The sequence below is a fragment of the Pelophylax lessonae genome (assembly GCF_965119305.1).
Source record: "Pelophylax lessonae genome assembly, chromosome: 6".
Lineage (NCBI taxonomy): Eukaryota > Metazoa > Chordata > Amphibia > Anura > Ranidae > Pelophylax > Pelophylax lessonae.
Genome location: NC_138773.1, coordinates 45,579,986 through 45,597,046, shown reverse-complemented (window position 1 = coordinate 45,597,046; position 17,061 = coordinate 45,579,986). Strand labels below are relative to the sequence as shown.

General features: G+C 44.6%; 1 protein-coding gene across 1 annotated transcript in view; it reads right to left on the bottom strand.

The window, feature by feature from the left end:
* LOC309558890 (uncharacterized protein) overlaps positions 1–17,061 on the bottom strand; it is a 72,425-nt gene that overhangs the window by 36,970 nt on the left and 18,394 nt on the right. The window contains exons 6-8 of the mRNA XM_082261985.1: positions 13,640–13,715; positions 11,865–11,907; positions 3,396–3,509 (exon numbers count right to left, since the gene is read on the bottom strand). Of these exons, the coding sequence (XP_082118111.1) occupies positions 3,396–3,509; positions 11,865–11,907; positions 13,640–13,715 (233 nt within the window). The remainder of the gene's footprint in view (positions 1–3,395; positions 3,510–11,864; positions 11,908–13,639; positions 13,716–17,061) is intronic.

The following is a 17,061-nucleotide window of genomic DNA, read 5'->3' as shown; positions in this document are numbered from 1 at the left end:
TTCTATCCTCTGACTTCTCTGGAGTGGTCCCCCTTCCTGGGCAGACCCCTTGGCAAGCCCCCTGGTACTCACGGACACTGTTTTCCCAGATGACTCTGCCCGCAGCTCCACTGTCAGCTTTACAGGATCCTTTTTGGCTCAGCTCCACACCTGGCTCACTAGGCCGACTGCCAGTGACCATCTTTCTCAGACAGCAGAAGGAGAGACAGCCGTCACCCTCCTCCTGGGACTCTGCTTCCCGCCAAAGACACCCTGCCACATGTTCCCTTGGCTTTTATAGTCAATCCCAGGATGCACTGCAGTGGTGCCCTCTCACTGGGACTGCCACAAAAGCCTGTTTGCCACTGGCCAGGTTTCCTCCACTGCCCAACATGCTCCTCTATTGGACACAGTGGGGACACTCCCTCAGACCAAGTGACTCACACCTGGACACATGTAACAGGCATAACTAACAGATCAGGCTCCCCTGATAAGCAGATGGTGCATAACAATGCTTTTAACCTAGCACCTATCTAGGAGGGTGCTACAACAGCATAACAACAATTAACCCCAGGAGCTAAAACTGGAATTAAAAATACATTTCCCTACTCTGTACACCTGAGGGTGTTACACTTGTGAACCGGATCTGAAGGAAACTAAACCCCTTTTCATCCCCAGATCCCTCAGTCTTTTCCAGTAGACCATCACCAATATACTTCCCTTGATCTTTATTTATTTATGCGCTTAGCAAAAAACTGTTCTGTTTGGTTACGCCTTGTAACGCCACTATTTTTCTTTTATGTTAGCTTGTGAAAATAAGTTCCTAATATTTACGAGCTGAAATAAAATTGCAAATAGAAGGTAATTATTGAGAGTGATATGTTTATGGGTGGCTAAGTCAATGTTTATCTTAGAGAGCAGACGCCCTATAAATTGCCTTTATAAAGCAATATTACACAGGGTGACATCTTTCGGAGATGGGAAAAAATTGGAAAAGGATCAGGTTTGCTCTCCTTTAATAAGTTTATAAGTGTCATAGCTTGAATAGAAATGGACTGGACAAGTCAGCTGTTAAAGCGAGTGTTGAACTCATGGACTGATGTGAAAGTATAATATACAATATATATATATATATACATATAAAGTGCTGCATACATTGATGGCGCTATATAAGTTCATGTAATAAATAAATGAATACATAAATAAATAAAATAAGTGTAGCACTTATAATGTTTTTTTTTTTTTTTTTTTTGTTTCAGGTAGACAAGTAAAACTAATTGTACTAAAAGGAAAACTGTACTTGTAATGGAAGTGGCATTGTCCCCATCCAACACCTGCATAAGAAACAGCATTATGTTCTTTGCTTTCCAAGTGGTGTTGTTGAAGAAGCATGGCCTGCAGTCTCCAAGGGTCTCTTTACATCCAACTGTACTTACTTCTTTCAGCTACTTGAAGACACAATGCTCATTTATCACAATTCATTGCCCTTAACCCATCCTCCAACAGCGTCCTCTAATGAGCCTCCCTTTGCTAATGACCCTATCCCCACGAGGCTGCAGGCCCCTGATCCAGAAAATAAAAGTCTAGTTACACCCAAAAGTGGCCTCCTTGAAAGTCCAGTTAGCAGCCAAGAACTCACCACCCAGTAAGTCAGGGATACAGTGCCTTGCGAAAGTATTCGGCCCCCTTGAACTTTGCGACTTTTTGCCACATTTCAGGCTTCAAACATAAAGATATAAAACTGTAATCTTTTGTTAAGAATCAACAAGTGGGACACAATCATGAAGTGGAACGAAATTTATTGGATATTTCAAATTTTTTTAACATATAAAAAACTGGAAAATTGGGCGTGTAAAATTATTCGGCCCCTTTACTTTCAGTGCAGCAAACTCTCTCCAGAAGTTCAGTGAGGATCTCTGAATGATCCAATGTTTACCTAAATGACTGATGATGATAAATAGAATCCACCTGTGTGTAATCAAGTCTCCGTATAAATGCACCTGCACTGTGATAGTCTCAGAGGTCCGTTTAAAGCGCAGAGAGCATCATGAAGAACAAGGAACACACCAGGCAGGTCCGAGATACTGTTTTGGAGAAGTTTAAAGCCGGATTTGGATACAAAAATATTTCCCAAGCTTTAAACATCCCAAGGAGCACTGTGCAAGCGATAATATTGAAATGGAAGGAGTATCAGACTACTGCAAATCTACGAAGACCTGGCCGTCCCTCTAAACTTTCAGCTCATACAAGGAGAAGACTGATCAGAGATGCAGCCAAGAGGCCCATGATCACTCTAGATGAACTGCAGAGATCTACAGCTGAGGTGGGAGACTCTGTCCATAGGACAACAATCAGTCGTATACTGCACAAATCTGGCCTTTATGAAAGAGTGGCAAGAAGAAAGCCATTTCTTAAAGACATCCATAAAAAGTGTAGTTTAAAGTTTGCCACAAGCCACCTGGGAGACACACCAAACATGTGGAAGAAGGGGCTCTGGTCAGATGAAACCAAAATCAAACTTTTTGGCAACAATGCAAAATGTTATGTTTGGCGTAAAAGCAACACTGCTCATCACCCTGAACACACCATCCCCACTGTCAAACATGGTGGTGGCAGCATCATGGTTTGGGCCTGCTTTTCTTCAGCAGGGACAGGGAAGATGGTTAAAATTGATGGGAAGATGGATGGAGCCAAATACAGGACCATTCTGGAAGAAAACCTGATGGAGTCTGCAAAAGACCTGAGACTGGGACGGAGATTTGTCTTCCAACAAGACAATAATTCAAAACATAAAGCAAAATCTACAATGGAATGGTTCACAAATAAACATATCCAGGTGTTAGAATGGCCAAGTCAAAGTCCAGACCTGAATCCAATCGAGAATCTGTGGAAAGAACTGAAAACTGCTGTTCACAAACGCTCTCCATCCAACCTCACTGAGCTCCAGCTGTTTTGCAAGGAGGAATGGGCAAAAAATTTCAGTCTCTCGATATGCAAAACTGATAGAGACATACCCCAAGCGACTTACAGCTGTAATCGCAGCAAAAGGTGGCACTACGATGTATTAACTTAAAAGGGCTGAATAACTTTGCACGCCCAATTTTTCAGTTTTTTATTTGTTAAAAAAGTTTGAAATATCCAATAAATTTCATTCCACTTCATGATTGTGTCCCACTTGTTGTTAATTCTTCAGAAAAAATTACAGTTTTATATCTTTATGTTTGAAGCCTGAAATGTGGCAAAAGGTCGCAAAGTTCAAGGGGGCCCAATACTTTCGCAAGGCACTGTATGTACTGTATATGTAGAAAAGTGATATGTTTGCTCCCCATCCATACCTAGTATACAAGCATGCATTTTCAAACCATTTTTATTTTTGGAAATACATTACAGTTGATACCAGCTGTCTTCACACTTACCTTTGTCCTGACTTCTTTGTGATTCCACCTTCTTTATCTGAGATTCCCTGTTAAATGTGATTCCGCTGAAGGTGTGGTCAATAAAAGAGTCCAGGTCCCCAAGCTCATCTGCACCTAGAACCAAAGAGGAACCATCATTTGCAGGTAACTGAGACTAACATAGTTATCTTATTGTGGAGATTAAAGGGTACGTCCATCCTGATATTCTGGTTATGCTGGGGGTTAAATAATCAAATAGCTTCCTAGATTAACAGAAAGCACTGTAGCACTGAAAGTGAGATACATAAGGTGGGGGGGAACTGAGAACTCAGGTTACCAGTTCACTTCCACTAAATCTAAAAATGTGGTTTTGTAATGCATATGGGGTAGCAGTCTACCAGCCCGGGCTTCTCTTTTATATTGCTGTAGCACGCTGGGCCTTCTATGTCTAAAATTCAGTAGTTGCCTATAACTTGACATCTTGGGAAAACCATCTCCTCTATCTGTTATCTTGAGGTTCTGGGAACCCAGTCCCCAATATCTGTTAACTTGGTGTTTCTGGGCACAACATCTCTTCTATTAATATTTTCGATATAGAGAATACAATTTCATTTGTCTGTTATTTTGGGGTTCTGAGAACCCCAATCTGTTAACTTGGCATTTTGGGAACATATTCTCCACAATATGTTCACCTGGCATTCTGGGAATACCATCTCCTTTATCTGTAAACTTGGGGTTTTGGGAACACCATCTCTTTTACCTGTTATCTTAGTTTTCTAGAAACACTACAGCCTTGATCTGTTAACTTTACTGTCACAAGTTAGCCTGTATATTCTTACCTCCTTGCAGCAATGCTTCTGTCTTGGCTCCCTTCACATGTGGTGTTTGGGCTTCTATGGGCGTCGCCTGCTCCACTGTGGGTTATATCCTGTTTCTGTCAATTACTTCCTGGGTCACCTCCCTGTTTGCTTCCCTATATATACACAGGCTCAGTGCACTGTTCCTTGCTTGAGCAACAACCCTGTTCTCTGAGCTCCCATCCGTGTATCCCTTGGCTATTGTATCTGATCTCCTATGTACCGACCCGGCTTTGTTTCTCCGTCTACGTTTGTCTGCTGCCTGTCCTGACCTCGGCTTGTCTCTTGGATCTCCTTATAGTCTCCTGTTTACCCTGCACACGCCAGCGGTCTCCACATTCTCAGCTGGGCCTACCTGGGGGCCGCGACCTGGTTCCAGTCTGCTGCAAGTCCATCCCCACCATCAGGGGCAAGGGTGAAGAAGCAGGCTGGGGCTTAGACTCCGCGCCCCGGGGAATCCTTAGCTGGGGATCTATAAGGGCTCACTACCACAGACCCGTGACAGTTTGCTCAAGCCATGAGCTCGTCGGAGACACCGCAGCCACTTCAGGATCAACTGCAGAGTTTGGAACAGAGAGTTAATGTTCAGCAGGCTTATCAAGAACAGATTATGCAGTGTCTGCAGGCTCTTTCTTCCCGTTTGGATCAGCTGCAGATTGTTCCTACTCCCGCTTCCTCCGTTCCAGCTCCTGTGTCCGCCCCTGTTGCTTCCGCTTCCGCAGTCCCTCCAGCAGAGGTCAGTCCTGCAAAACTCCAGCTGCCTCCGCCATCTCGCTTCTCTGGGGACCCCAAAGCTTGTCGGGGATTCATTAATCAGTGCTCAATCCACTTCGAGCTAGCAGGCCATTACTTTCCTACTGATCGTTCCAAGGTGGCGTACATGATTTCACTCCTGTCGGGACCAGCGTTGGCTTGGGCCTCGCCGCTGTGGGAACGTTAAGATCCTACCGTTTCCAGTCTCTCTGCCTTCCTACAAGCTTTCCGTAATACCTTTGATGTGCCTGGCAGGGCCTCATCTGCTTCCGGAGCCCTTCTTCGTCTTCGTCAAGGAAACATGACTGTTGGTCAATATGCAGTTCAGTTTCGCACCCTGGCTTCGGAACTGGCATGGAACAACGAGGCTCTTACTGCAACATTTTGGCAAGGTCTTGCAGATCGTATTAAGGACGAACTAGCTGGCAGAACTGTACCCACCACCTTGGATGGCTTGATTTCCCTTAGCATCCAAATTGATGTCCGCTTCCAGGAGCGAGATCTGGAAAGGACTGTGTCACGTCACCCCCCACTGGGTCACCTTGCTCCTGTTGTCCAGAACATTCTGGAACAACCCATCTCTCCCGCAGTATTGGCTTCTGAAGAACCCATGCAATTAGGCCAGACACGCCTCGCTCCAGAAGAAAGGTCCCGTCGCCTGAGACTCGGCCTGTGTCTTTACTGCGGAGCTGGTGGTCATATGATAAAATCCTGCCCCGTCCGTCCGGGAAACTCTCGGGTCTAGGTCGCTCAGAGGGAAGCGATCTAGACCAGAATCTGAACTCAGCCACCTACCCTCGATTTGTTATTCCCGTCTCTATTCATTGGGCCCTAAATTCTTATCAAGTCTCTGCATATGTAGACTCTGGAGCAGCCGGGAATTTCATTGAGCAGTCTTTGGCCACTGAACTTGGCATTCCTCTAGTTCCCCTGGCTATGCCTCTAGCTGTTTCGGCAGTGGATGGCTCTACCTTGGCCTTTGGACCTCTACGCTTCAGAACAGCCTCCATCACCATGCATGTCGGTGTTCTTCATCGGGAGGAAGTCTCCTTCCTGATACTTCCCAAGTCTTCTAGTCCCATCATTCTTGGACTTCCATGGTTGAAGAAACACTTACCTTATTTGGATTGGAACTCTGGCCAAGTATTATCTTGGGGGTCGCAATGCCATCAGACCTGTCTCCCTAAGGTGTCTCCACCTCTCCGTGTACCTGTGGCTGAGGTCTCTACCTCTCCAATCCTTCCTCAGCAGTATCTGGCCTTCCGAGATGTCTTTTGCAAGAAAGCTGCTGACAGTTTGCCTCCTCATCGTCCCTACGACTGTGCGATTGACCTCCAACCCGAGGTTTCACCACCCCGAGGTAGAGTCTACCCTCTCTCCATCCCGGAGACCCAAGCCATGTCCAAGTACATCCAGGAAAATCTGCAGAAAGGATTTATACGTAAATCCAATTCTCCTGCTGGGGCTGGGTTCTTCTTTGTGGAGAAAAAGGATGGTACACTCCGGCCCTGCATTGATTATAGAGGTCTCAACGCCATCACCATTAAAAATCGGTACCCGTTACCCTTGATTTCCGAACTTTTTGACAGGCTACGAGATGCTCATATTTTCACCAAGTTGGACCTCCGTGGAGCATACAATTTGATTAGGATTCGAGACGGGGATGAATGGAAAACCGCTTTCAACACCAGAGATGGGCACTATGAATATCTCGTAATGCCTTTTGGCTTGTGTAACGCCCCAGCTGTCTTCCAGAACTTTGTTAATGAAATTTTTTCTGATCTCCTATATGTTTGTGTCATCGTGTATCTGGATGACATACTCATCTTTTCTCCAGATTTGAATACTCATCGCCAGCATGTTTGTACGGTTCTTCAACGTCTTCGGGACCACCGCTTATATGTGAAGTTGGAGAAGTGTCTCTTCGAGCAAACCCAAGTTCCTTTCCTAGGCTACATAGTCACAGATAAAGGACTGCTTATGGATCCTGCCAAACTTCAGGCCATCTCCAACTGGCCTCAGCCTTCTGGTCTAAAAGCTACGCAACGGTTCTTGGGATTCACCAATTTCTATCGCCAGTTCATCCCTGATTACTCCTCTCTGGTGGCACCCATTACCTCCTTGACCCGGAAGGGTGCCAATGCCAGAACCTGGCCTCCTGAAGCTGTCAAGGCTTTCCACAAGCTCAAATCGGCCTTCCTATCGGCATCTATTCTCAAGCGTCCTGACATTCTTCAGCCTTTCTTCTTGGAAGTAGATGCCTCGTCCTTGGGAGTGGGGGCCGTCCTTCTCCAAAGACATGACAGTAAGCTCCGCCCCTGTGCCTTTTTCTCGAAGAAGTTTTCTGATGCAGAGAAAAACTACACCATCGGGGATCGGGAGCTTCTGGCTATCAAGCTGGCACTGCAAGAATGGCGACATCTACTGGAGGGGTCTCCTCATCGTATTCTGATCTATACCGATCATAAGAACCTCCAGTATCTGCAGTCCGCCCGACGTTTAAATCCCAGGCAAGCACGATGGGCTCTCTTTTTTGCCAGGTTTAATTTTGACATCACCTTCCGGCCTGGCTCCAAGAATGCTCGTGCGGATGCCTTGTCCAGATCATTTGACGTTGCTGACTCAGAGTGTCATATTGAACCTGAACATATTATTCCTGCCAATTGTTTCCTGGCCTCCACTCACCTTCAGTTTCCACGTATCCCTCCCGGAAAGACTTTTGTGAGGCCCTCCCTTCGCCCCAAGCTTCTCAAATGGGCACATGATTCCAAACTCTCTGGACATCCTGGTGTGCAACGCACCTGTGCCTTCCTGCTGCGTTACTACTGGTGGCCCTCACTCCGGAAGGATGTTGAGGTATATGTCCAGGCTTGCTCCATTTGCGTGCAGTCTAAGTCTTCTACTTCAGCTCCAGCAGGTCTCCTGTTACCTCTACCTGTTCCAGATGTACCGTGGCGCTGCATTTCTATGGACTTTATATCTGAACTACCCCCATCAGCGGGCTCCACCGTTATCTGGGTGGTGGTGGACAGGTTTTCTAAAATGTGTCACTTAACTCCACTTCCAGGCCTACCCTCTGCTGTCACTTTGGCTTCCATCTTCATTAGGGAAATCTTTCGTCTCCATGGTATGCCCTCACACATTGTCTCAGATAGAGGAGTTCAGTTTATGGCCCGCTTCTGGAGAGCCCTGGCCACGTCATTTGGAATCAAGTTGGATTTCTCCTCAGCTTTTCATCCGCAGTCAAATGGTCAAACGGAAAGGGTTAACCAGAATGTGGAACGGTATCTTCGTGCCTTCATTTCTGCCCATCATGATGATTGGGTAGACCTTTTACCCTGGGCAGAATTTGCCCTCAATAACCATGCTAATGCCAGCACTGGTGAGTCTCCCTTCTTCACGGTATTTGGCCGCCATCCTTCAGTACCATTTCCTGTTCCGATCTCTGCTGAAGTGCCGGCAGCCGCAGAGGTGCAACGGTCTCTCAATTCTATCTGGGCAGATGTTTCCAAGAATTTACATCTGGCGGCTTCCAGGTACAAGGTAGCTGCAGATCGTCATCGCCGTGCGAGCCCCAAAATTCTCCCTGGTGATAAGGTTTGGCTCTCTACCAAGAATATCCGTCTCAGGGTACCCTCTATGAACTTTGCTCCCCGTTTCATTGGTCCCTTTACAGTCCTCTGCCAGGTTAACCCTGTCGCTTTTAAGCTCCGTCTCCCGTCACATCTAAAAATCCCCAATGTTTTCCATGTTTCTCTCCTGAGACCATACATCATCAATAGGTTTTCTCGTCCTATTCGTCGTCCTTCTCCAATAGCCAGTACTTCGGATCAGTACGAAATCAAGCAAATCTCGGATTCCAAATTCTCCAGGGGGAGGCTCTTGTATCTAGTGGACTGGAAAGGATATGGTCCTGAGGAGAGATGTTGGATTCCTTCCACTGATGTTTCTGCACCTCGTTTAGTGAAACTTTTTCATCAGAAGTTTCCTCTCAAGGCTGGGCCCAAACGAGTGGGGAGGCCCCGTAAGAAGGGGGGTACTGTCACAAGTTAGCCTGTATATTCTTACCTCCTTGCAGCAATGCTTCTGTCTTGGCTCCCTTCACATGTGGTGTTTGGGCTTCTATGGGCGTCGCCTGCTCCACTGTGGGTTATATCCTGTTTCTGTCAATTACTTCCTGGGTCACCTCCCTGTTTGCTTCCCTATATATACACAGGCTCAGTGCACTGTTCCTTGCTTGAGCAACAACCCTGTTCTCTGAGCTCCCATCCGTGTATCCCTTGGCTATTGTATCTGATCTCCTATGTACCGACCCGGCTTTGTTTCTCCGTCTACGTTTGTCTGCTGCCTGTCCTGACCTCGGCTTGTCTCTTGGATCTCCTTATAGTCTCCTGTTTACCCTGCACACGCCAGCGGTCTCCACATTCTCAGCTGGGCCTACCTGGGGGCCGCGACCTGGTTCCAGTCTGCTGCAAGTCCATCCCCACCAACAGGGGCAAGGGTGAAGAAGCAGGCTGGGGCTTAGACTCCGCGCCCCGGGGAATCCTTAGCTGGGGATCTATAAGGGCTCACTACCACAGACCCGTGACATTTACATTCTCAGAACACCATTTTCTCTATCTGTTAACTTTGGTAAAAGGTTCCTCAGTACCCTTTCTGTCTAATTAACCTCATAGAAATTAGAATCTGATTTAGCACTTGATAATTTTTTGTATTAATACAGCATTATTACACAAGGTTTAAGAGTTACATAGCACTGTTCACATCAGCCCCCATCATGAACTAGCCTAATATTGAGTGACCCCACTAGACATGTGTATTTAGTTTTAATACATTTGTTGGACAAATTTTTTTTAATTTTTGGAGATTCGGATGTATGCGAATTCCATTAGTAACGAATTTCAACAAATCCCCCAAAAAATGATAACAAAACGAAATAACAAATCTGAATTCGGAAAATTTGGAAATTTATTTGAATTTGAAATGCAAACATATTGTAATAAATACAATAAGGCATCAAACTGAAATAAGATAAGAATATAATAGAATAGATTAGAATAGCATAGAATATGACAAATATAACCTTCTTCTGAAATTCTGAATTGATTTGAAAATAACGAATAACGATTATACTAACTGAATCAAAATGAATTCCAAATATACAAAACATATTACGTAAATGAATCACTCTAACTTAATGAATATGACAAAACAATATTATTAACTTAACGATCAAACAAATGTTTTCGTCGTGCATATGTCTAGTTCCAGCCAATGTCATACAAACATACACATACACTGTAGGGCCAGTTTTTGACAGACTCCAGTTAACCTACTAGCTATTGTTTGTTTTTCAGGAGAACTGTACTACAACTACTAAAACTTGTTTAATGCCGCTCAACTGATCATACAAGCAACCAAATTAAGTGGTCTCCAAACTGTGACCCGGGGGGGCTTTGCTTGCCTTTACCCACACCCTTGGAACACTGTTCTATGCACTCAAATCCATGATGAAGCACTATTCCTCCCACTGATACTAATAATGGGGCACTGTTCCCCCCACTAATACCAATGATGGGGCACTATTCCTCCCACTAATACTAATAATGGGGCACTGTTCCCCCCACTAATACCATCGATGGGGCACTATTCTTCCCACTGATACCAATGATGGGGCACTATTCCCCCCACTAATACCAATGATGGGGCACTATTCCCCCCACTAATACCAATGATGGGGCACTATTCCTCCCACTGACACCGATGATGGGGCACTATTCCTCCCACTAATACCAATGATGGGGCACTATTCCTCCCACTGATTCTAATAATGGGACACTGTTCCCCGCACTAATACCATCAATGGAGCACTATTCTTCCCACTGATACCAATGATGGGGCACTATTCTTCCCACTGATACCAGTGATGGGGCACTATTCCTCCCACAGATACCATTGAAGGAGCACTATTCCTCCCACTGATACCAATGATGGGGCACTATTCCTCCCACTGATACAATGATGGGGCACTATTCCTCCCACTGATACCAATGATGTGGCACTATTCCCCCACTGACACCAATGATGGGGCACTATTCCTCCCACTGATACCAATGATGTGGCACTATTCCCCCACTGACACCAATGATGGGGCACTATTCCTTCCACTGATACCAATGAAGGAGGACTATACCTCCCACTAATACCAACAATGGAGCACTATTCCTTTCACTGACACCAATGATGTGTCATTATTTACTCCCACTGGGGCATTTTATAATTCCACTGACCACAGTCTGGTTCCCTTAAAGTCTGAACGACAGTATACTGGCCCCCTTTGTTTAGAAAGTTTGGAGACCCTTGTTCTAGGAGGTAAAAATAGGTTTCTCAAGTGTTTGGAGTTTCGGATAGGATTAATGTATTGTCTGCCATTTCTACCACTAGAAGTGGGATCACAGCTGTCTCTGGAGCCTTGGCCGCTCATTTGAAGATGGCTAATATTTCCAGCCCCTCTGGATCTACCTGTTTGCCTATATTGACCCTTCCTTACCAAACCCGGCTATAGAGAAGGTAGAAAGGGCTTTACAAAGGTCCATACTATAAACAGACTGTAGGAAGAGAAGGGATTATGAGAACTAAGCCTAAAACTGCAGTTTTCCCTTTAATGTCAGCTTCAGAAACGGCTTGAGAAGTGTCCTGCTAGTAGAAAGGAATTTTGAGCTCTTGGCTTTGAACCTCTCTCAGTTTTTTGTCACAGATTACTGCCCACCGTGACACAAAACCATTTTGCTACCAGCGTGTGCGGCGTCTACGCCATAAATCTCCGGAAATAGAAATAGCGCTGAAGCATGTAAAGCCACCGACGGATCATTCGTTTTACCTTCGCTGCAGTCCAGTCCCCCGGTTTCGCCAGCAGGGTCAGACTGTAGGGAGGTTTGGAAACAAATGAAATAAAGTTACTGTGAAGATAAAATAAAATCTATAAGACATTGCAGACTGCTGACTGTGCTTAAAGTGAACCTCTACCCATTATGTGGACTGTTTTTTTGTTTGTTCTTTTTTACATATATACATATTTCTAACAATATTCCTCCTTTTGGAAAAAAAAAGAAATCTACCCATGATAATGGAGCCTGCAAAGAATTTCAACCACAATCATTGGATCCTGAGTGTAATGCACAGGTTCCTGCAGACTATTATTTCAGTTATAGATCCTTCCCAAGGTAAGGACCTTCAGTTACGGGGCTGGAGGAATTTATCAGTAGACTAACACTGCAGTGAGATCTACGAGTCCCTCTGCCGCAGTGGTAGATGGTACTTGTGATCTCTCCATTCACAGATCTCTGTGCCAAATCAAAAGATGACTGGGGCCTGCAGGGAGAAGAACCCCACATTTAGTAAGGTGGTTTGGGGGTGAGGGGGTACGGACTGTGACCATGTTTCCAGTATTATCCCTAAATATGGGTACAATGTGAAACATAGTCAGAAAATGGGACTTTAAAACGAGCCATCCCTGACCTATGCAGTTGCACTCATTGTGGGGCCATTCATCTGCAAAGTTCACAACAGAGACCCAGGCAACTTACAGCACCTGTTGTTTGTTTACAGTAAAAGAATGATAGGCTGTTGGGTCCCCGCAGCCAGCAAAAGCAAAGGAAAGAGGAGCTGCAATTTCAGTGCCTCTGACTGAAAATTTGAAGATGAATTTCTTCATAGTACCTGCAGCTACAGAGATCAGTGGTGGCTTGTTTTAAAGCTTAGTTGCTGCTTAAAATATACAAAATATATAAATATTTGAATGTACATAGCCTGGCCACAGTTCTACTTTAGGCTCCATTGTTTTACTAGGTGCTTATTTAGTCCACAGTAATAAAATTCAGCAGGCTTTTGACAGTGTATCCGGGGAAGACTGCAGCCTTTAGCTGGTGATTCTGTATGGTAACAGAGGGAATTTAGCACTGTGAAATATTTGAATACTTAGAGTGTTATGTCGATCTTAACACTGCTTTGCTGATAGCAGGCATGCAACATTTTTAACATCTATACTACTCATAATAAATTTGCAGGTTCAAATGGAAACTTACAGACCAAAATACATGGACTAAATATAAAGAAAAAAGTATATAGTTACAAAAATATGCAGTGCTCTCCTTCAATAAAGTGCATTCAAATTATAGTGCATAAATAAATATCCAAAAACAGTGTAAAAATTATCTGTATATAATACATTTACGTAAGTCTATCATTTCTTATAAATATATATATACAGTCCATCAATAAATTATTCAATGTCCATGAAAAAAGTGCAGTCCCATTCACGGACATGAATCATTTATTGATGGACTGTATATATATATATATATATATTTGAAAGAAAAGATGGACTCACGTAAATTTATTATACATAGATTATTTTTTTAGACTGTTTTCAGATATTTATTTATGCACTATAATTTGAATGCACTTTTTTGCGGCTATATATTTTTAATGCATTTTGTACAGGTAGTTGGATGCATAGTGGTGCTAGCTACTTCCTATAGTATATAGAGTTGAGTAAAAGGCGGTTGATACACAGGGATAGCGTGGAAAGTTTTTTCACATTTAAAGAAAAAAGTATCCCTCACAGAGATTGGGTAACAGTTCAGTTGTCCTCACCTTCCTCATCCAATCACAGATCCCACGATTGACATCCACCACTTTCTCCCACACCACAGGGGTGTCTGATGTCCGCCTGGCAAAAGCATTAATAGAGTTATTGACATTAACCCAGCAAGGCCCACCCATACAGCCAGATTCTACCTTTTGTGTTTTAGGGACAGACCCAACCAGGACAGGGGCTTTTGGTTGGGGGCTGCAGGGTAGCCGCTTGCCTACTGACTATGGGTCCTGGCATTTGAGGGAGCTACAAGCATTTAGGAAGATGTCCTGTTACATAATGCAAGAGGACATTATTACATTTAACAGTCAAGGAAGCCATGATGTTTTCTGCCAACTTGAAACTCAGTCAGAAGATGTACAGTATGTGAAAAGAAAGCTGGGTAATGAGATTTGGACAGCCCTGGGTCTTCTTAACCACTTGCCGACCACTCACATTGCTGCTACTGCAGCAGAGCGGCTCGGCTGGGTCCAGCGATGTAGACCTACGTCGCTGGACTCCTCCCTCTCTCGGCGGCGCGCTGTATTCAGGCACAGCAGAAGTCGGGCCAGGGGAGGAGAGGCGGTGATCACCGCCGCTCTTCCCCGATCGTCGGGGAAAGAGTGAGGAAATCCGCCCGCTTGTGTAAACAAAGCAGGCGGATCTCCTCTGTGACAGGCAGGGACAGATAACAAGATTCAGCATAGCTGAACCTGCGATCTGTGTCTGTGTCACACAATCCCCTCCCCCCACACATGTCAGTAAGCATGAGGCACACATTTAACCCCTTGATCACCAACAGTGTTAACCCCTTCCCTGCCAGTGACATTATTACAGTAACAGTGCATATTTATAGCACTGGTTACTGTAGTAATGTCACTGGTTCCCCCCCAAAAGTGTCAAAAATGTCAGTTAGGGGTCTGATCTGTCCGCTGCAATGTCGCAATCCCGCAAAAAAACGCAGATCGCCGCCATTACTAGTCAAAAATAAATAAACAATAGTTGTTAGTAAATGCAATAACTTTGCGCAAACCAATCAAAATACGCTTATAGTGATTTTTTTTACCAAAAATCTGTAGCAGAAAACAAATTAGCCTAAAATGTTAAAAAAAAAATTTTTTTTTTCAAAATTGTTGCTCTTTTTTTCAAAAATTAAAAATTGCACAGGTGATCAAATACCACCAAAATAAAGCTCTATTTGTGGGGAAAAAAAAGGACATAAATTGTCCGCTAAAGTAACGCAGTGCCGAATCGCAAAATATGGCCTGGTCAGGAATGGGGTAAAATCTTCCGGTCTTAAGGTGGTTAAAAATACGCTCATTGAGAATTTTTTTGTCAAAGACATGTAGCTAAATACATCTTGGCCTAAATATATGACAAAAATTGAATATATTGGATATTTTTTAACTGTCAAAGTAGAAAATGTAAATTTTTTCGCAAAATTTTCGCTATTTTTTTATTAATATTGCAAAAAATTAAAAGCACAGAGGTGATCAAATACCACCAAAAGAAAGCTCTGTTTGTGGGAAAAAAGGATGTAAATTTCGTTTGGGTACGGCGTTGCATGACCGCGCAATTGTCAGGTAAAGTCACGCAGTGCCAAGTTGAAAAAAGTGGCCTGGACGTTAAGCAGGAAAATCCTCCGGTCCTAAAGTGGTAAATACTGGTTCCGAACTCTCTAGGTGGACAATGACCTGAGTTACCGAGGCTTGTCTAGGTGACTAGTTGTCAATTAGTTCATGTTAATTAGATCTAGTTGCTAGATGTGTATTAGCATAATGTTTATGTTGGCTGTTCCTTAGATGTGCTGATTGCTTAGGATAACATGATCAAGCTCTTATCTGATTTTGTGTGGTATAAATTCTATGTGAGTTTACAAAAAAAAAAAAAGAGAGTTCCAGGTTGCATCTAAGCTAATGCCGTCTAGTTTTTGGGTGCTCGGCTATAATACCTGGTTCAGAGTTCTAGAATAGATCAGTGGTTCTCAACTCCGGTCCTCGGGACCCACGAACAGGCCAGATTTTATGTATCACCTTGGGGAGATGCAGACTACAATACTGCAATCACTGAGCAGCAAAATATATCATTTGTATTTCAGTTATCTTGCAATCCTGGCCTGTTAGTGGGTCCGGAGGCTCGGAGTTGAGAACCACCGGTCTAGAGGAAGCTGTATACTGACGGAAGCACCCAAGCTGAGTGCTGGATGGTCCATCACAGTTTCCATTCCAGTACAGAAGAAGGAAAATAGGAAACTGATTGGCTTATATGAGAATCGTACACGTTTTTAATTTCAGCCAGTGTAAAAGTAATTTAGAAAGTTGTTTCCAATTTTTTAAAATCTGCAGGTTTTATTAACATAATACCTGGTGATCCTGTCATGAATGTCTTTAGGCACTTCCTGTTATAGGGTGACAACTGTCTCCCTGTTGTGCTCCTGTATTGCCACCTGTGACATGTACTCCTAGTTGAGAGTCAAAGTGGCCAAGCCGATATGCATTGCACAGGCGTGGTCCACTCTTGGCACTATCAGGAAGCCGCTTCAGAGCAATTCTGTGCAGTTAGTGCTGCAGCAAATGCATGTAGACAGGAAGTGACTGAAAGAGGTTTCAGGAAATCAGCAGCACTAAAAATAGAAAAGAAGAATAAAAAAAAGCTGAAATCAATATTTTAAGGGAAAAATAGCAATTGTTTAGGATACCATGTGCTTTACCGTTAAAGTATATGAAGTACTGGTGTAATTTAGGTGGAAGGAAACACGTGGACATCAAAGACATTGAAGTCATAGATACAGTGCTGTATTTTGGCCTAGGCCAACAAGGCCCAGGCCTAGGGCGGCACTTTGCAGGGGGGCAGCAAAGAAAGTGCCCCCCCTCCACCTGAGTCTCTATTGGCCGATGGTTGCTAGAGCCACCTCTCTCATTCCCCCCTCTCTCTCACTCTCATCCCCCCCTCTCTCTCTCTCTCTCACCCCTCGTCTCTCACCCCTCTTCTCTCACCCCCTCTCTCTCTCACCCCTCTTCTCTCTCTCTACCTCCCTCTCTCTCTCACCCCTCTCTCTCTCTCGCTCTCTCATCCCCCCTCTCGCTCTCTCATCCCCCCTCTCGCTCTCTCTCTCTCATCCCCCTCTCGCTCTCTCTCTCTCACCCCTCCTCTCTCTCTCATCCCTCCTCTCTCTCACTCTCTCACCCCTCCTCTCTCTCACTCTCTCACCCCTCCTCTCTCTCACTCTCTCACCCCTCCTCTCTCTCTCTCATCCCCCTCTCACTCTCTCTCATCCCCCCTTTCGCTCTCTCTCTCTCTCATCCCCCTCTCTCTGTCTCTCTCTCTCATCCCCCCTTTCTTGCTCTTTCACCCCCCCTCTCTCTCAACCCCCCCCCCCTCTCTCCCTCACCCACCCCCTCTCGTGAGATCTCAGGGGTTCATGCTGGGACTTGTAGACCTT